Source organism: Gymnoscopelus microlampas (genome assembly GCF_963454915.1).
Source record: "Gymnoscopelus microlampas genome assembly, chromosome: 7".
Lineage (NCBI taxonomy): Eukaryota > Metazoa > Chordata > Actinopteri > Myctophiformes > Myctophidae > Gymnoscopelus > Gymnoscopelus microlampas.
In genome coordinates this window covers 37027514-37048953 of record NC_139944.1, presented here as the reverse complement: position 1 = coordinate 37048953, position 21440 = coordinate 37027514, and the positions used below count along the sequence as shown (strand labels likewise).

Here is a 21440-nt window from a genome sequence, read left to right as displayed (position 1 = left end):
TTTTCAGGGGCAATAGTGGTTGGTTGTGGAGAAGCACACATTTCATATATTCATTTCAAATTGAGCCTTGTGCAAACGGTGCTAAGAGTGGCCTGCTGAGGAGTTCCCTGCATGGCCTTCTGTAGGAGCACATGACCAAAAAAAAGAATCCCAAATCAATCTGGAGGTGACTGGTTAAGTCTTGCAGAATCAACCATGTCCACACACCATGTTAACTCAAATGAGAAGGTGAGCTGACAGGTTAGCCAAGGAGATGAGGAAAAACTCTGAGCCGTCAGGTGTGGTGAATGACAGGGGATGCTGGAGGGGAGGGGGGTTGAGGGGAGGTAACAGGGATGCAAAAAAAAGGGGGGGGGGGCTGTACAACTACATTTTAATCTAGTCAGCCCTCAATCCTGATAAAAGGAATCTGTCCATCTCTATCCTTTCCATTTTAGGGGTCATCAATCAAATGTGTCACTCCCTCCCTGCACACTCCCCTTGTCCATGGTGTGTGGGTGTGTGTGTGTGTGTGTGTGTGTGTGTGTGTGTGTGTGTGTGTGTGTGTGTGTGTGCGCGCGCGTGCGTGCGTGCGTGCGTGCGTGCGTGCGTGCGTGCGTGCGTGCGTGCGTGCGTGCGTGCGTGCGTGGGTGGGTGGGTGTGTGTGTGTGTGTGTGTGTGCGTGTGCGTGTGCGTGTGTGTCAGGGGTCTCGGGGGAACAACCAAGCGTGAGCTAGAGATGCTGTTCGAAATTGGAAAGGCCAGAGAGATATTGAGGTGGAATATGATGGTTGATAGTGATAGGGGTACAATGACATGCTGGATCGCGGATGACACTGTGAGACAGACAATAGGACAACAGGTGCAGTACATAGGACACAAAGAGGCACTGCAAAAGCAACTAATTCATTAAATATAATTGACCAAAACACAAAGCTCACATTGCATTCATCTGCGTTAATTTTTAAAGCTCTCAAATATCTAATAAATCGTGTCAAAGACCCTCAAGTTGATATATATTTGGCCATTAGAAAAGATTTTGGGCCAGAGATTGCCATGAGAGAAAATGTCGTGATGCAATCATGCAACGGGTTGTGAGCTTGTACCTTGGCTATTTAGGGGGGGTGTTGTCCTTAAGTGTTTGAATGTTTCCTTATTTTGCTGGGGACCCCTTGGAACCCCCTCAGGACCCCTGGGGATCCCTGGATCGCACTCAAGGGCCACTGTTATAAATCATACAAATGTTGAACAGTATTTGCATGAACCCTGAGCATGTTTAGACTATTCATTATATGACTTTGGAACACTGTCCCTTACACACCCTGTGGTACCACTGTGACTTGCACATTAGTGAAATAACACAGTTTATCAGCTAAAAGTCCCTGTCCTGCTGTCCTTGGCACCTGATATTGATAGAGACCTCCATTGCACCCGAGTGAATTAACTTTCCCTGGGACACTTGCCTTGGACTTCTTCCTGCCAATAATACTGCATACGTTTGGCCCGGGGCGTACATCACCACCATTCCTATTCAATATACAATCAACTGATGGTGTCACTGGGGGTGACATTGTCTCTACAAGTGTCATTCGTTGGCCTTGAGAGCACTTACACTAAATGGCTCTTTGCCAAATAGCCCTTCAGCGCTGTCCAGTTCAATTGCTCTGTCAAAAGGAGAATTACCTGCCGAAGGGCCCCAAATGGGAGCTCTCCACTGAAAAGGACACCGGGAACAGTTTGGCTAATGTCCGCATTAAAAAAGCTCATTTGGCAGAAATGGAGTATCGGAGAGTAATCGTTGCATCTGCATGAGCAGGAAAAAGGGGCTAAAGTACCGTCGCTTTGACTTAATTGAGAAGCACGTGGCGAGCCTGCGCTGCAGGATAGTGGGGGTTGGTTGGGGTCAGTGATGATAATGGTGGGGGGGGTCATTGAGAAAGAGGCTACAATGGGTGTGATAGGGGCCAGCTGTAAAGCTGCGACTACTGACTGGGTGCTTGTAGTGGAGTAGTGTTGGATGAGATGGGGGTCATGGGGAAAAGATGGAGAAAGGGGGGCTTCTCACCCTTACACTCTTTGTCTCCTGGCCATCTGCTGGGGTTTCATAAAGGGCGTGAGGGTGTGCGTAAGAAGGGGGAGTCGGGCTGAATTCCGTCACCTTAGCCATGCGCGTGGCAGCAGCCCCTCAGCTGGGGCTTTCTGCAGCGCCTGGCCAAGCTTGGAGGTCGCAGACGCTGAGACACAGGCAGAGAGAAATTTACTGTCCCCCAGGGTGACCGCACCACAACTACTCTCCATTTCCCAACAAGCCACTTCTGCTTCATCAGCCATTTTGTTATAGAGAATGGAATGGAGGAAATACTGGACAATGTGCCTTAGTTCAGTGGTGGAGCATAGCCACCTGAGATGGCCAGAGATGTGTAACTCTGTTGAAATTTACTGAACTAAATCTGGTGTTATTGATATTTAGTTAATGTGTCTATGCATACCACACACACCCAGAATCATTCCTATTACATGGAAATGTATGTGGCAAATAATTGGGACTATCATTCTGATTACATAATATTGTTCTTGTTGTGTTGTGCTGCTGTTAGCGCAGTCTTTGTACGAGTAGTAACAAATACCCTCTTGATTCTTGTTGCTTTCTAGATGAATTGTATTTGTAAGATAAGGGAGTCATCCTATTTAGGCCTGGTATATGAGCTTTGTGTGCGTGTGTATATAAATAACAGCATATATTGTTCTTTTGTATCTGAGTCACATGTCACGTTATACCCCAAAATCCATGATTAAGCTCAGAATATTAAAACCATGTGAGGGCCATAAAATAATGCAAATGAATACTGTCAAAATCTGTCTCACTTAGCTAATTGGCATTCTCACCATTCTCACTCTTTGAGAAAATGTGTGTGTGAGAGAGTTTTATTGACCCAGTGAGCAGATGGGCTCCTCCAAACTGCTCCACTCAGACCAGTACACACACCGGGTCGGGTAGGAGAATGGATGTGGGAGTGTGTTTGTGTCAGTGACCATCTGACACCTCCCACAACTGGTCCATACTCATTCTGCCTTTTACATCTGAATACAACAAATGGAGTGCAATCAGGCTGTGGAGTTAATTATGGAGATGGCCTGTGACTACAGATATTTCATATGATAATCAGGGCCTTTGGTCTATCCGGATAATGAACACATCACATGTTTTCAGGTAACAAAAACAGGAATGACAGCTTTGTCATGATACAGTTATGCTGATGGAATAAGATTAACAATATTATTGAGGGATTCATTATTTAAAAGTACATTTCCTCGTAAAAACTAAAATGGGATAAAGAGACAAACAAATGAACCAGATTGTTAAGAGTTTTCAAAAAATAACATATGCCTTGTACACCACTATACAAACACACACACAAACACACACACACACACACGCGCACGCGCACGCACGCACGCACGCACGCACGCACGCACGCACACACACACACACACACACACACACACACACACACACACACACACACACACAGGTGGGCTACGGATAACAGGGTTATTATCTACATACAATTATGCTGATTGAGAGGTAGTCTTTCCTTTTACTGTATACAGTGAGGCCAATATATAGTGCTCCATCACAGTATTATACAATTACAGTGATTGAAGGCTTGCTTATTTGATTTAGCTTTTACCACACACACAGACACATTCTTCTTTGTATAAGGCTGCTCGGGTAATTGGAGATGGAACTTTTAGTGCATTCACATTGAAGATAGCCATAGTTAATGAATGGATTGACATCTAATTGATCTGAAAAGACATGGAGTGAATTTAAAGATTGTTGTTCATAGCATTTGCATTAAAGATGTAGCCTATTCCTGCAGAATCTTACTGTTATACTGTGCATCTTACTTGAATTGTATTGTGTATACTGTGCATACTTTATTTTTGGAAGTCCTGGGAGGACCAGGAGAGCTTTGCTATATGTTGTATGGAAGACTAAAGGGGGGCCCAGCTGTCTCTTTCACTGTGATGGATTTGCTGGGTTTCTCTCCCTCAGGCCTTGGTCACGTGCCTGTCTTTGTCCCGTTTTCTCTGCAGAAGAGGAGAGGCAAGTTGAGGCAAAAAAGGGAAGCAGCAACAGCTGTTGAACGGGGACTCTGCCTCAGCCTCCCCATAGAGCTATACCTTGCCTTCGCTCCAGAAAGATGGTGGAGAACTGGCTTACTGCTGGGCAGGCGTGCTTCCTGCTCTGAATGGCTGAGGACTACTGCTACTTGGGCTGTTCTTCATTTGGCCTCGAATGCATTATGAGAAGAAAACGTTGCACTCTGTTTTTAAGAGCTGTAAATTATAGGGGATCCTTTCTTTTTGCATAAAAATAGTGCTCTAGAAAGGGGAGCTTTAAGATTAAGCTCTGTAAGAAATTTGGGGCATTAAAGAGGGCAAACTGTAATGATTTACTAATGACTTGTTCCAGGCCTACTAGATTTAGGCTCAGCAGCTGTCACATTGGAACTACCAGTCTGTGACTTCACCAGTCTCACGGAACTTTGTCCTAAGTTGGGAAATGGGTTATGGTACCAGGGCTGACACCAAATAATGCTGCCACTCTGCATAACGGAACATCAGCTTCCACTTGCCCTATTGCACAGGCCATATCCATGGAGGGACAAACGTAGCATCTTTCCATGGGGGCAGCGTTGCTTCATGGAGCATACACAAACTGAAAATAAAGTTGCAGGACCCTGCAGCAGGTGTGTGCTGGCAGGTCACTCAAAATGACAGTGATTACCAACAGAAGCCTATTGGGGGATTTGGGCAAATTCTTTGGGGGCGCTACCCACACGTTGAGTTGCTCAACCTGAACATTTACTTTCTGTTTACTACAGAGCAGGAGAGATGGGGAGACAAATACTCAGTGAGAATTATTGTCGGAATATAGAGCTACTCAACACTTATTTAAACAACAAAATATCGCTTACAGGATATATTTATTCATTCATTTTCCCAGAATGAAAAACATGAACTTCTTTGTCCCAGCATGCATCGACCTCAACATAGAAAGTGCTTCCTCACTCAGGTTAGACTGACCTTACATGGGAATAGGCATTTGTTATGGCTAACAGTGATATTGGTCAGTATCGCTGATGATGACCGTGTCAGTCAAAGAACAAACAAATCCTTGGAAGCAGTAAGAGTAAGACATTCGTCTCCTTGTTCTGTACATTTTGGACAGGACTATTGATTTGCATTACCCAATATGTTTGGAACATATTTACTTTCAACTATGAATAAATAATGTGTATCTGAAACTGTAAAACTATCCTGTACATTAGTGAATCCATTTGCTCAATGCTGGGGTAACTTCAAGGACTAGCCTATATTGTATTCTCAACCTAATTCCATGATAAGATGTTGCCTGTGCTGTGTCAGCAGTGTTGGTGGTAAATGCATTACATAAATAATGCTTTACTAGTTAGTACACTATTACTTCTATGAGTAACATTAATATAATGCTGTACTTTGGAAATGTGGCTGATATTATTACAGTCAAGTACCACATTAGAAATTCTACCTTAAGCTTCCAACAAATTCATGCACACTAATGATAGTTTGTCTACCATTCACTATTTACTTTGATTCAACTTTTCTAAATCTATACTATGAGCCAATAGAAGGTCCAGCAGTTTTTTTGCAGTTGTGTCATGACAACTAGACTGCTAAATGACCATTTTAATAGCAATGATAGTCGTTCTCTATTCCGTTTAGCCCACAAGCACCCTCTCCCATTTTTTTATACACCAATCCTTTTGTATTTTATTTTTAGGCTGTTTTGTTATGTAATTGCAAAAGTAATATACTGCACTTTATTGGGAAATGGCACGTAATAAATAACTTATGTTTAATAAGTAATATTTTAAAGTAACTCCTCCAGTGCTATCGGTTATCTTCAGGCGTACACAACACAATGAGAACACGAGAAGAATCAGATGTGACACAAACACGTGCAAAAGTAATGACGTTTAATTGAAATATAACCATGCAACAGGTCACCGTCATCCCGACAAGATTCCCACCCGTTATAAAATAAACATCTAAAGCCATACATTGCATTCAGTGGGCATTCACTGTACAAGATGATGACCCTATGGAGTATAAACAAGTCAGTCCGAAAACAAACATAAAAACAAAACAAAAAAACAGCTCCTGCCTCTCCGTATAGGCCACAATACAGTGGGTATCCTGAAAAGGTGCCAAGCACACAAAAATGAGCCTTTTAGATCTCATGATCTTTGAAGCATAAGGACATACAGCCCCAACCATCCCCCACCCCACCCACCCGCACCCAGCTTTCTAAAAATCAATCACCATCACAAAGCGCTATGAACCATATGGCACACAGAGGTCGAGTTCGAGAACATGAGTGATGACGAGCCCCATTGATACATACAGTATATATATATATGCTGCTGAATGTCTAGTAGTAACAGTAGTAATAGTAGTAGTTTATTCCCATGTACCGTACATGCACTCATTTAATATGGCCCAGCAAATTCACATCATTGGGATTGCATTGCGGACACTGGATATTTCGATTTGAGACCAACACGGGCCAGGGAAGAAAAGCCGAGTCATGTCTTGCTTTGACAGAGAATCCACTTCAGAATACTGCAAGGTTGACGCTTTTGCTTGTTCAGGGTAAACTTTAACAAATATAATCAAGTGCAATAGCGAATGCTTTGAATACTTTACATCATGGAATCCCCTCGCAAAAGAGCAAGGGGTTTACATGAATAGTGTCCGTAAGCCAGTAGGACCGGGAAATCATCTGTGTCATTTTATATTCTGGCTATTCATAAATAGCAGATCTACAAGCTCATAGCGCGTCACTTCGTGCCGTGCTATGAGCTTGTAGATCTGCTATTTTTGAAAAAACGTGAAAATTGGTGCAATTCTTTGAATATTTATATATTTTTAAAACATTTTTAACTCAAATCTTTGCTTCTGGGGGGTCCCTGGAACAACATATTTTGAGATGGGGGTTCGCGGCCAAATACATATCATTTTGGGGGACCTTGACATGAAAAGATTTGAGCACCACTGATATAGCAACATATGTTTTTCAGGACACTTTGGATTTAGAAGACATTTGTAGAAATCGGCCTCAGATCTTATTAATGGGTTAATTAGAACAGCAGCACGTTGTCTTGGATCACTCACCAGGATACACCCACAGTACAGTACAGTTTACTGCCACCAACCTTGGTTTGCAGAATCCAGCAACGTATACAATAGGAACACTCAATAATGTCATATTGTTTATGTGATTTAACAATCTGAATGCAGAAAAAAATAATATCAGTGAGATGTATTTCTTATTTTATCGTGGTAAGCATCTAAGGACATTTTTGTGGGGTATAGGAGTTCACTTGTGCATCTTTTTCTGTCCAATGTGAAGCTCCCGAGACAGGAAGTGGCCAGGTCTTCTGATTGGGGGGGGGGTTCAGATATCAAGAGGGCACGTTACCGTTTGTGTGTGTGTGACAGATTAGCATATGTATTAATGACGTGTGTATGTATGTGTGTTTTAATGTACACATCAATTGTGTCTGTGTGTGTGTTTATGACAGTGAGGAATAGCAGTGGCCTGTTTCAGGTGCTGTACACCTGGCCCTCTGGAGGCTGGGGAAGTTTCATGTTTTCTTTGCACATCATAAGTCGTCTCAGCTCCTGGAGCACGATACAGATGCTGTATGAGACCTGCCACTTTGCCAGTGCTGCCACTGCCCGGATGTCCACCTGGGAAGGGTGAGGGAAGAAAAGATGGGTGCGCTTTTATCACGAGGCCTTTCCATAATTCAAAATGTTGAAATGTTATTGTTTGCTTCTCTTAATGTTTTTTTATCTTCTCAATGCACTTTATATTTTATGCATAATTTTATTAAATGTTTTCTTCAGTTTTATGTAAAGCACTTTGTAATATTGTTTTGATAAGTGCTAAGTAAATAAAGTTTATTATTATTATGAAAGCCTAATTATCATATTTAAAAAACAATTTATATTTCCTTTTGTCATTTTTGTAGAAATAGCCAGCCATTCAATGTAATCACCGTACTGGTGGGGTCCACCATTCCGGGAAAATATGCAAATGTAATGCACACACAGGAAATGTGGCATGCACGCACAGTCGATAGTGGAAAGGCACTTTAGAGCACACACCGCCTAGATGCATTTCAGAGCACACAATGTTAAGTATGTAGATACTAAACTAGCTGATGGCACACCCTCTGCTGCATTCGTAGATTGAGCATCGACATACAAAAATGTTACTTGATCCGTCTATGCTGGATGGATAGCTGCATACAAACTATAACTAATATGGAAGATCGAGATGCCATCTAACAAGAAAAAATATTTTGACACTTACCATGCCATTGGGGCTATGTACGCCATTCAGGTTGATCTTGGTTACAAAGCGAACAAAAGGGGGAGTGTCTGGGTATCTGGGTCCACATTCAATCTTCAGACTGTATATCCTGTTCTCATAGATTGTCTGCAATGATACAAGACCAAAAGGCTAGTTTAAAACTTAAAAATGTACTTACTCTGCTTATCATTAACAATGCATTCAAACTGGTTACAGTCATCAAATGGATAATTCAAAATGCTTTATTATTGCAAATGCTTAAAATACAATGCGTTTTTCACAGACAGACAGAATGAATGGACGTTTCTGGTGGGACTCACCTAGCAAGATACATACATATATATGTTTATCAAAGTAGGCCACGAGATGAGACAGAGTTGACAGATATTCTGTGACTACTTCAAAAGGTAAGAAAATCGAAGAATCGCTGGCAGTGGGTACACGCAGCCAGACATAAGTCTGGCAGTGAAAGAGTTCAAATAACAAGGGAAAATAATATACCTTAATCACTTCAGGAAGTTGAAGGTGCTGCTACTGTTGTCAGTCAAAACGATGTCTTTTTGCATAGGTAAAGTGCAATAAAATTATGATGATCATATATAATAGTTTTAACAACTAGTATTTAGTAAATGATAGTAGGGGCAGCACCACCACACATCCTTAATCGCTTTGTCGATGCATATTGCCTACTACTGCTGTCGCATTATATTTTTTCCCCTACCTAAAAATTAAGGTCAAATGGATTTTTTTATCTCAAGTTTTTAATGATGATCCCAGCTGAAAGCCCACTGTATAGGTCAAACTATATGGCGAGCTACAAGGAAATAGGCATTAAAAGTTGGAGTTGTGTGGCTTTTGTAGGACAACAGCAGCAGTATTCTTCCAAGCAGCCCCTTTAAAAAGCCATGTGGTAATGGAAGGGCACTGTTAGTGGGGCAATTATGGGTAACTGTATGGCCTGTTGCTCTCACCCTGGGAGGTCCAATGATCATGCCGTTCCAGTGGGTCAGGGTCATGTCATCCGGGTCCTCCAGACCCCAGCTCACCACACCGTCTCCCCCTCCCTTCTGACCCTCCTCCAGCTCTTCCAGCAACCGGAAGTTACGGGGAACTACAATGCCTTAAGGGTGGGAAAAAAGACACATTACTACAAGGAGAAAAAATATGGAGCCATTTTAGGGCCACATTTTTTTTTTCAGTTCCCATTGCAGCAAAATCATATTCTAATCATGTATACTTCAAATTACTTTACACTTTACATTACATTTTTCTTAGCCAATAGCCAATTTTACATCGAGGTGCCCACTCTTCCTTAGTGCCCAGTGCCCACTCTTCCTGTGACCGTCCCTCGACCTCCGATGAATGCGGTCTTGCGATTGTGCTCAGTGATCATTTTACCAACTGCTCTGATCATTCTACAAAGTTCTAACATGCCCAAATTAATCAGTAAAAATCTGATTTGAAAACAAACATCCCATTTTATCGAATTTAGAAACCTTGGAGTTTGCACAGCTTCCACACGAAATGGATGTGTACACATTGTTGATTGTTCTGCATTTCTCTGTATGGATGTTTTTTTTTGGTCAGATGTTTGAAAAAAACACGTACACCAGTTATTCATCATAATCCAATATTTACCTCCAATATTTACCCCAAAGTATCGTTAGAAAAACTCTCACAATTAACCCGTTAATACCCTATACATTTCCAAGTGTAAGTTCATATTAGTGTATGTAAACACTTAACAGTTATAGATGATGGCAAATAAAACAGTGGGAAAAGAATTGTTAAATCAAAGCATTAGTTGAGGAGGTAGCAAACGATAAACAATACAATTAATTTGGTGGTTAAGTAATGGCATATCAAAGAAAAAGGCAGTGTGCAAAATTGGTTCATGCAGTAAATATAATGATGCCATAGCTTTGGTTCAGAGCAAGCCTTTGAGGAAGAAATAAAGTGTGGGACAGGCTAGCTAAAGGGAGGCAAAAAAGCAGAATTCTTGTATGGATGATGAGCTGGCTATACAGCAGCACTCTCTCCACTGTGACTGGACCAGCATATGGCTGGTATCCTGGGCCAAACAGCTGTCAGTGGCTTCGTCACCAACATCCAGGGAAACAGTGATCATGCCTATACGTTTTTCAGGGAAATGTATAAGCTCATTCATTCATAATGGTTTGCACCAGAAGGGAAAAGGGCTTTGAACCGAAGACACATTTCTATTTCACTTAATTATAACAGTAAAGGAGCGAATAGTTTACTGTCATCTCATCTTGAGCAGAATAGACCAATTGGAAACACACATTAATCAACATGTGAACGTTAATGTTCCAAAGAAATTTGATTGACTCCATTGTCAGCCTTCTGATTGGTCCCTGACTGACTAACCAGCAGGCGTTCTGCCTTGTTCTTCCCTCATTCTGCCCTGGTTCTGCCTTATGGTTGTTTGTTGAATTTGCTAAAACACGATATGCCCAGTCACTATACTGCACCTGAGATTTTCCTTTTTACTGACACCAAGTTTAAAATAAGAATTGAATACACAAAATATGAATACGAAGCAACTGATAAACATATTTTCAATGTAATGGTAGTGGACGTTTTTTCAATGGTAGTGGATGGAGAGAAAGGATTTTTGTTCAACCAAGAAACAGCAACCAATGGGTGCGAAGAGGGGCACAACCACGGGCGGGACTTGACAAAGGGTCAATTGGACACAAAACAATGCCTGAAAACCTTTACATACACCTGTAACACAGTAATGTGGAGAGGTGCACTGTCTAATATCAAGTTTCCTTTTCATACATAGTATGTATGATCGCGATTCTTACATGAGTCCATTTTGTACAACACCCTATACATACCAATATTTTTTTCTTTCTAAATTTAGAGCAGCCAATCATTTTTTAACCCCTTTCTCTCCCCAATTTAGTCGTTATGCCATTTGATTCCTCCCCACACACATTTCTGTGTTGTCACTGCTGTTGTATCCTACTGACTCACCTGCCAGTGAGGAGCCCCCACAGGAAGGACGTAGGGCCTTTGTCCTACTCCTTCCGCCCAACACTCCCTGCTGACAGGTGCCACCCCAGCCCGTAGGAGTATGTGCAATGACAAATATCACCATCCCCACTTGGATTCCCTCCCCCGAACACGGTTGTGTTCGCATAGACGCCCGACAAAGCCCGATGCTCCAAGGTGGATTCGAACCCACAACCTGATACATACCAATCTTTGCGTAGATTTTCCCTCAGCATCCGTTTATGCGTACACACCCTTGATACATATGGCCCCAGGCTGAGCTACAAATTAGTTTGTATGTCACAATCTAATTTAATCCAATCTTGATTTGATGTGCATACTTAATTGTCAATATGGCCAAGAGCAATTTACTTGGCTTTCACTCTCAAGTTGTCTTTGTTATTGTCTTGCATCTCCTAATATGCAATGCTGATCCCATCATGGTAATAATACACAAGCATTCCAAATAATGTGAAGTCCAACTAATGAATATTAATATTTGGAAAGATGGCATTAAACAAGAAAAATACAGTTATTATTCCAGGACAATTCTTCATTGGGTGTCTAATCCAACAGCAGGTATGTAACTAACAGACATTATGTGGTCTCAGTTAGCTATTTTTTTTTCGCAGAAGCAAGTGTTCTTAATTAATGTGGGTCTTTAAAGTTGTAGCATTTGTAAAATTTTCTATCAAAATCATTAGCAGCCATCAGTGTATTCAGCCTAATAGAATACTCAATTAGCAAAGTAATCACAACTTTGCAGTGTGACACACTTCCTGTTGATTAGCCAGACTGCTGAATTGGCAATCAGGGGCAACTTGAGAGTCTGTTTCAGTTGGTCCTTTTATCACCATTGCTCCGGACAAAACCAGCTGATTAGTGTTTTTGAGCTTTTTTTGGTCTCTAGACACAGCTGTAAATCCTACAAAAAACAAATTTGCTCCATTTAAGAACTGTGCATGACGGCAAGCTAATGGCCTATGTTCTCTTTATAGTTTTCTCATACATTTTGCAAGCTTCAATCAAATGGGAGATTATTTAAATAGCTTAGTTAAAAGAGAGTTGCTTGAAATAAAAGACAAATAATGTTACACCACTGCAAATTGGGACAGTGAAAGCTTCATGACATATTCAGCTGCTATCGTGTAACATGTCTCAAAGGGATATATTGCCAAACGATCCAGAATCAATGTTTATGAATACGGGGATAGTGCCACACTGCAATCAATGTGAAAACAAACTGCAATTAACACAAAGACAAGACATAATTAAGAAAAACAACATAAATCAAAATAACATGCACAAATTTGAAAACATAATATGCGCTGTGTGAAGATGGTTTCGCATACGGAGCAACACAATTATATTTCCCAGCGACCAAGTATAAGTAGGAGGATGTTAACTGCAACTCTGCCTTTAATGAGTTCAACTGCGTATTATTTAATGGTAACTACTAGATTCTACCAAGCCCCACCCTGCCTGATTGCAAAAACGAGAACACAAGGACCGGTGGGGGCGTTGTCACATTTTAATACAGCCCCAAACCCTAACTTTTCACCTGGTTTGGTGGAGTGCCTTGCTGAGCATTGGACTGCCGCGATACCAACCAATAGTTTTGGACCACGGCGGAGGCGCGGCGTCTCAAGTGAACTTGAGCCACGAGTCACCGCCGAGCGAGCGAGTCACCGTGCACAACGTTGCGAAGTTCGCTTGAGCCGACTCAGTGCCATCCGAATTATGTACCAATAGGCACAGAATCGTAAATCATGTTTTGGGGTGAGCTTTAACCCCAACTGCCACTCAAATGACTACTGGCCATTCACAGTGCGTCTTTTCCGGGACTTGTCAGAATCTAGTTGTATAAAACTATCATGCAGTTCAACTACTGGTGATGGCCAGTGGTGGAAAAAGGTATCAATACTGCAATGTAGAAATACTCTGATACAATTAAAAGTCCAGAATTCAAAATTCACAATGCTCACAATGTTGTATGAGCTTGTAGATCGGCTATTTTCAACTGGCCGAAATTTATATAGGGCTGAAGTGGTTAATATATGTTTTTTAATAGTAATCAAAATTCACAAAGTAACTAGTAACTAAGTTTTCAAATAATTGTAGTGGAGTAAAAAGTACAATATTTGTCTCTGAGGTGTAAAAAGTACAATATTTGTCTCTGAGGTGGAGTGAAAGTAAAACTTAAAAGTACTGAAAATAGGAAACACCCTCAAAAGTGTGCTTAAGTACAGACAGTACTTGAGTAAATGTACTTAAATACTTTACACCACTGCTGACGGCTAGCCAATTCTGTGCTTTCTTTTCGCAAATACCATGACTATGCAGTTGTTCGGTTCGGCTTCATCAGCAGCCAGCTAACTTTAGCTAGTCGATCTATCAATGCAGTCATTCACAACATGAGCCAATACATTGCATCATGTGTGTTAACAACTGAAACCCCCATTGATTGAGACAAACAAACGTGAACATGATTATTGTTTCTTTGACAGACACGCTGCTTGCCTTGCAGCGGTGAGAGCAGAGAGCAGCTGCATCACAGCGGGCCACTGATGATGGCTACCAAGCTAGCACCGTTGCCAGGCTTTGCGAGAGAAACAAGCAACCAGGTCTAGAAAACCAAGCCCAAAAGAAGCGACCAAGCCCAAAAGTAGCGACTATATGGGCCACATGAGCACTTTAAACATAATCGTCGGCTATTTGAAAACAGCAGATCTACAAGCTCACAACGCGTTGTGAGCTTGTAGATCTGCTATTTTCAAAAACTCTTGCAATAAAATGTGGAATATTGTGGGGGGGGGGGGGGGTTTAAACACTCTAGACAACATAAATGCTCCCTGGCACAAAACATTAATGAAAATGCTTCAGAACCACTGGTTTAAATCATAATAATTTAAAAATGTAGAAGCAAGCCTAAATAAGCATGCACATTTAAGAAATGAGCACAAAAAAACGCAACAACTACCAATTTTTACAAGCAACTTCAATAGAAAAGCCCAAAGTCGCTAATAATAAGCGGACTTGGCAACCCTGCTACCAAGCTAGCCGTTAGAATGGTAACATGTTCTATTCAACGCTGCCTGTCCCGTTGCTGCTAATGCTACACGGTGGTTTGTCTGTTTTCTATTAGTAGTAGCCGTAGACAGAGTTGTGAACTTTCACATCTTAACAATAAATCAACAAATCGTTAGTAACAGTGCGAATTTTAGAATGGGTTTACCTGATCCGGCGGAGGCCGCCATCTTTGTCACTGTGTGTATTGCGGGGCGCGCGCACGTACTCGTGCCCGTCAAAACAAAGGGCAGACATTCCTGAGATTGACTTCCAGCCAGAATGGGAAATGATGTGTTATGGACAGTGGTGAAAAGTAACTAAGTACATTTACTCTAGTACTGTACTTCAGTACAATTTTGAGGTACTTTTACTTTACTGGAGTATCTCCACTTTTCTTTACTTTAACTTCTACTCCACTACACCTCAGAGGCAAATAATGTACTTTTTACTCCACTACAATTATTTGAAAACTTGATTTTGATTGATTCTTTAGAACAAAAGACAAAAAAGTCCACTCACTCACGGTGTGACTGACAGTGACAACAAGGTACTGATTGCAGTAGAGTTTGGTGAAATAGTAGGCCTAACAGTCAAACAAGTGTGAAAATGACTGCGGTAAGTAACCTGAAAGAGCATCACATTTGTGAAACAAATCCATTGACCAGCTGAAAGCTTCATAATGAACCTGTGTCTGTATGCTTACCCTCACTTCAGTGACAACACAAAAAAACACAGACATTGTTGAGTTCTCAACTTAAATTGAAATCAAGGCAGCAGCACGATAAATGCTAAATAATACTACTACTAATAATAATAATACATTGTATTTACATTGCACTTTACATTTGAAACAAATCTGAAAGTACAGTACAGAATAAGAAACAGTTGCATAAAAACAACACATCTAAAAAAGGAGTCTAAAAACCCAATTAAGAACATGGGGGCAAAAACCACTAAAACCAGTGTTTGAATGCTTTATTAAATAAGAAAGTCTTTAGTCCTCTCTTGAAAGCATCAACAGACTGTGGAGCTCTTGCTCATGGTCCGGGAGTGAGTTCCACAGTCGAGCGGCAGCTGAACAGAAGGCCCGATCGCCCATGGCGCGGAGCTTGGTGGGGGCTGTTCTGAATGTATTAGCTTTTGGAGGCTCTTGCTAGAGATCCCGATGAGAAGTGTGTTGCAGTAATCCAGCCTGGAGGAGACAAAGGCGTGGACTCAGAGAGAGTGAGGGTGGGATAGAGTTGGCTATGTTCCTAAGGTGGTACCGTGGTAGAAGGCGGTTTTGCACAGGTGATTCATGTGGGCCTCAAAGTTGAGGTGGGGGTCTATTCTTACAAGGAAAAGATGAAGGAAGTCCGCACACTGTTCTATCAAATATTCCAGGCATATCTGCCTGATGAAGACCTAGAAGGTCGAAACGTTGCAAAAATAAAAAGTGAGTTTCTTGGAGCTTGAGAACAGTGTGCGGACTTCCTTCATCTTTTCCTTGATTCTTCCCTTGATGTCCAGCACCTGGCCTAAATACAGGCATGGGATGTGCACACAATCTTCTCTTTGGTCTATTCTTACACCCAGGTTGGTGACAACAAATGAGAGGGGAAAGTCCTGGCCAGAGAAGGTGATGCTGGTTATGGGGATGATTTAACATGGTGTGGGTTGCCAACTAAGAGCTTCTGTTTTGGAGCTGTTCAGTTGTTTAGTTGTAGGATGTTTTGCTTCATCCACGCCTTTATCTCGTCCGGGCAGGTGGTGAGTGCGGACGAATGTGACCATCCTCGTCATCACCATCAGTCAGGCAAATGGTACTAGTGCTTTTTTTTTTTTACTGTATGTAAAATGTATTCACTTCCACATGTTCAGTCAGATCATAAAAACACATTGCGCACACACAGAAATGCTGTTACACCCTTTGTTGCCATCAGCTACATCCTTCCGTGTTTATCACACATGACATCTACAGGAAAGCACGTAGAACAATAATCCAGTGCCATTCATCACACTTCAAATTTGATCTACAGATAATGTTCTATGTCATTGTGGTGTAAGCTTGGGCCTGGGTATACAGTAGGCTGTAGAAAACTGTGGCTAATGTTCAAGGCCCTTTGATTGTCTTTCCACAGTCCAAACTATATTCTGCACCTATAGCCTATTAGCCAAACACACATTAAAAACTATAACTGTATAAGAGGACACAAATAACTCTTGTGTCTGTAATTTAGCTTTCAGTGTAAAGTGTCTTGGACTGGGTTCAGCACTAGGACTAGTTGTTCATGCTAACCCCAAAGCAGGTGAATAGTCAATACACTTATGCCATCTACTGGATAGAAATATTTGACAACTTCAACTTTATTTCTCAACACTCAAAACTGAATACCCCCTTTTGTAAATGTGGATTAATGCAACCTGCAACATTAATGGTGTGTGTGTGTGTGTGTGTGTGTGTGTGTGTGTGTGTGTGTGTGTGTGTGTGTGTGTGTGTGTGTGTGTGTGTGTGTGTGTGTGTGTGTGTGTGTGTGTGTGTGTGTGTGTGTGTGTGTGTGTGTGTGTGTGTACGTGTGTGTACCATGTTTTACTATCTTTGAAGTAGAAAAATAGTCCCAGACGAGGTGAAACCAGAAATAAAATCGACCTTGTGGAGTCTTGTTCTGGTCCCCATAAGGAAAGGGGTAATTTTTATGTCATGTTCTCCCTATCTCTGCTTGTTGTTCCTTTTATTTTGAAGTAATGTTTTATTGTCTCCCCTGTTTTATGTTAAGCCATGTTTTGCGTTTCCTGTTTTTATGGTTGTGGTGACCATTTTCTTACTTTAAATTAACTTTCTAGTAATGTTCTTCTTTGTAGTCGTTACCTGCCTTGTCGTTTCAGCTCCTGCATTCGTGTGACGTTGCACGTGGGTAACTGAGCCAATTAGCCACGTACAACAGTTTTGTAATTACACTCTAACCTAAATACCAGCCCATTTCACTCTGTTCCCTGCATATTGTCTTCATTGTTAGGCTATCCTAGTCTTGCATAGCCTATGATCATGGCTCTGGTACTTTTGGTGACATCTACATTCTGTGAATGGGCTAAGACTGGGTGGAAAAAGGTCCGAAATAAAACAACAACAACACAGAACCAGTGCAAAGACTTTAGGGCATTCCTTCAAATGGGATGGTATCAAGATTGGTTCTCAAAGCAGTGGCCATCAGTATGTTACCTCTGTGAGACTTGGCAATCCGTCTCCGTTCTGCATACAGGTACTGGCAGCGGCCAGCCAGCGATGGATGTGTGAAGAGAAGACCCGTGGGTCCGGGCCACACACTGTGGTGGCCTGGAGCCACGGAGAGACCCGAAACGGCCGAAATGCTGATGATGATGCTCAACTCTCACAGTAGGCTATAATCCTAGTGTCCAGTCCATGTTGTCATTATTTCCAAAACATAGGCTTACTGCTAAAACTGCACTATTTAAAAGACTTCCGGTGTAAACAGTCTCATGCAAAAATGAGTAGCTGGTGGAGATCTGCGCTCCGAGGAGTGCAGTTTCCTAGTTTTGTGCAGCACTTTGGATAACACAATTGTTATCATTATTATTATTAGTTGTAGTTACTGTAGATCGATGTGATCGAGATAGATGTGACAGCTGGCTAAGCTGGATGTTGTTACAGTAGTGGAATGTGATGTGCTCCACTGACCCATTAACCACAGAGAAACCACCCCGTCCTCCAATGAAGTTCAAACCACAATGACTTACATTTGGTGGAAGGGATTAACAACAAATCCAATCACAAATGATTAAATAAATTCTGATCCAATTAAAGGCTTTGTCTCTGTGTGTAGGATCACTTTTTCTTGTTTCTGACTGGGGAGAAACGTGACTCACAGAGAAGGACATTAACAGTCACCAGCCATGTACGTTTTATTTTGGATGGTGTTGAAAGGTTTTACAATGCAAACTGAGCCCTCTATTCAGGCCAGGAGAGTTGATTAAACTTTCATCTTGTTGCACTGAAGGATTCAGACAGACACAGGGTCATTTATTGATTGAGATTATATTTTATTCTGAAAATACTTTTTTTTATTTTATATTTGGCATTGTCAATTTAGCTCTGGTTTACTTTGGTGCTCATCAAAACAAGTGATTAATTGCCAGCTCACCAAGAGCCCTCTTGTCAACTACTGCTGCCACCCAGTGGCAGAAACACACATGGTATGTCCTATTCAGCAAATCTAAAATGTTGGGGTCTCTTCACATAGAAATGCATTAAATATGAAAATGAACACTGGAGTCAAACAAATTAGTGTTTTGGGTTACAAAGAGTAAGGGAAGTAGCCAGGTTCCATCTTGGAGGCAAACATCTCCGGTGACAAATGGCCAAAAAAGTGATCAAAAATGTCAACCAAAGAACACGCTTTTTGTATAGGATTTCCCCTCTAGTCAGTATGAATACCTTGCTGATTCTTGCAGGGGCCCTCATACAAGGTCATTTTGATTATGCATGCTCCTCATGGTACCACAACACCACCAAGGCCTTAAGAACAAGGCTTCAAACATCCCAAAACAAACTAGTAAGGCTACTTCTTGGCCTCAAACACCGAACCCATCTAACCCCTGCTCACTTTGCTAGGATTGGATGGCTTAGGGTTGAGGACAGCGTACAGCAACTTACAATGGGCCTGGTCTACAAGATACGCCACAACATTGGGATCCCCCTGTATTTGTCAAAATACTTCCAAAACGTAAATGAAGTCCACGATCATAACACCAGAGGCAGCTCCACGAATCATGTTCAACCCAGATTTGGCTCAACAAAGGGAATGAACTCGTTCTCATGCTATTCAACAAAAATGTGGAATGCCCTACGAAAAGGAGTAAAGGAGTGTAAAACCTTAGCCTACTCACTTGCAAAACTACCCTAAAGAAACACCTTCAGGAGGCTGCAATTGACAGGGGCTGCAGAAAATGGCCCCTGTCAAAGTCTTAACCTAACCCCCATTTTTTTCTTATTATTTTTCTTTTTCTCATACCAGTAACCTGTAAGCTGATTGTATGACGTTGATAGTAGTGTGTATATCTGTCTGTCTCTTATATGTCATCATGATTTCTGTGCGTGCAGGGTATCTCTTTTTGAACAAGTTTAGTGCTTCATGAGACTACCAGTTTAGTAGACCTTGTATCGTGAATTTGTACTTCCATGTACTGTTGTTCTCATGTTTTACTAAATAAAGTACATCAATCAATCAATCAATCAAAATGTATGTGATTGTGAATATATTATCTCACATATTTTTCCAATCTAGCCAGCAATGTCTCTGTCGTGCTCTCGATCTCTATCTCTCCCTCCCCCTCCCTCCCTCCCTCCCTCCCTCTCTCCCTCTCTCTCTCTCTCTCTCTCTCTCTCTCTCTCTCTCTCTCTCTCTCTCTCTCTCTCTGTCTCTCTCTCAAGTGGGAAACTGCAGTATTAACACATGCTAATACTAATATACATAAGAAATAATTGTTAGAAAAATGATCATTAGAAAAACGATGCTATTTACAATTGCAGCTTAGTGGCTGGCCCGCTGGAGTGCTGCATTTCAGCTTGCAGTGAAGCTCACAAGAAATGCTTTCCCCCAAAACATTTTTAAATGCTCAACAATTTACCAGTTACAGACTCTCCTGAACACAAAGACTGTAAAAGAAAACATCTCAAACAATACTTCAGATTTTATCGGGGACATATTTCATTTAGGCTTTTTCTTTGGCCAGTCAGTATCCCTGCAGAAGGGTCAGAAGTTTAGTTAGATAGTTATTAACAATCAATTAAACATTTCAGTAAACAACTGTCTGTAGGCCAGGGGGACAGAGGTGTTGTAGGTATCCTCACCACCTGGTGTTGGTCAGAGAGGAAGTCCAGGATCCAGCTGCACAGGCTGGAGTTGAGTCCTTTATGTCACTATTCTCAACACGTGGCACCCAGTTTACACACACATGTACACTCAAAGCATAGGCGGATTATGAGACAATGGGCCCCACGGCATGGGCTCATAAAAGCCCGCCCCACCCCACCCCCCACTACTGACTTGCAGCCAACAGCATAATAATTGCATTTACCTGCATGTCAATGGAAAACAGTGCAGATACACACAACTAACTGCAAAAGCATATTTACTCATGACTAATTTATGCTCTATAGTGCAATGGTATCTAATGTCAAAAATACCTGATCTACAAGCTCACAACTTGTTGTGCATGCGATGCGTAAGCTTGTATATAAGATATTTTCAATGTGTCAAGTATAAAGCAGGCTTAAGACACCTTTACACGTTGTATAACTAAATATAAATCAGACTTAAAGCTGCACTATGTAACTTTCCTCTTCTACCCCAGATTTCAGCCTGGTTTCCTGCGCAAGTGCTGAAATGTTTGAGCTAATAGAGCCTGCCTGCTTGCTCAGGGGATACATTGAATCTTGACCTGAAGGTCAAAATTCGTTTCAGATCCTGTGTCTAGATGAGACATGACCTTTGACATGATCTAAATGTCTCAATAGACGGATTTCCGCGCGACGTCATCACAGAGCAGAATGCGCAATCTGCGCATGCTCGGGGGAAACGAAAACGAGCGCCGTTCACTCTGTTGTTATGTTCGGGAGTTAGATAGCCATAATTCTGTTATTATAGGCATAATAGGCATAATGCTGCTATTATATACAAACAGATCCAACTTTCGACAAATCATTTTTATTGAGTAAACAAGGTATTACAAACTGCATAATTTAATCTACTTTCATTAAACCCGGTGAAGATCATTGCTTTTATGAATGGACATTTGACCAGAGCTGCTGCGGGTAATGGCGCCCTCTACCGGACCTATAGGCTTCCCCCTCCTCTGCGCGGTCATATCCTCTCAATGTTTACAAACATGAAACCCGTCTATAGAAGAGCAGGGACACAAAATACAACCACCCCAATTGTGT

The 21440-nt window shown here is 41.6% G+C and overlaps 1 protein-coding gene across 1 annotated transcript; it reads right to left on the bottom strand.

Annotated features, from left to right (window-relative positions):
- Window positions 1–5991: 5991 nt before the first annotated feature.
- LOC311049327 (ubiquitin-conjugating enzyme E2 variant 1-like) lies at window positions 5992–14787 on the bottom strand. The gene is made up of 4 exons (XM_084062880.1): window positions 14667–14787; window positions 9382–9530; window positions 8411–8536; window positions 5992–7782 (listed from the first exon to the last, which is right to left on the bottom strand). The coding sequence occupies exons 1-4, from the start codon at window positions 14686–14688 to the stop codon at window positions 7636–7638; spliced, it is 444 nt and encodes a 147-aa protein (XP_083919006.1). The 5' UTR covers window positions 14689–14787; the 3' UTR covers window positions 5992–7635.
- Between the last annotated feature and the right edge of the window lie 6653 nt (window positions 14788–21440).

Excerpts from the sequence above, each read along its gene's own strand:
- LOC311049327 (XM_084062880.1), bottom strand. The coding sequence starts at position 14,688 with ATGGCGGCCTCCGCCGGATCAG. Across the intron at positions 8,537-9,381 it reads TGATCATTGGACCTCCCAGG|ACAATCTATGAGAACAGGAT; the intron begins GTGAGAGCAACA and ends GTATCATTGCAG. Across the intron at positions 7,783-8,410 it reads TACATAGCCCCAATGGCATG|GTGGACATCCGGGCAGTGGC; the intron begins GTAAGTGTCAAA and ends CACCCTTCCCAG.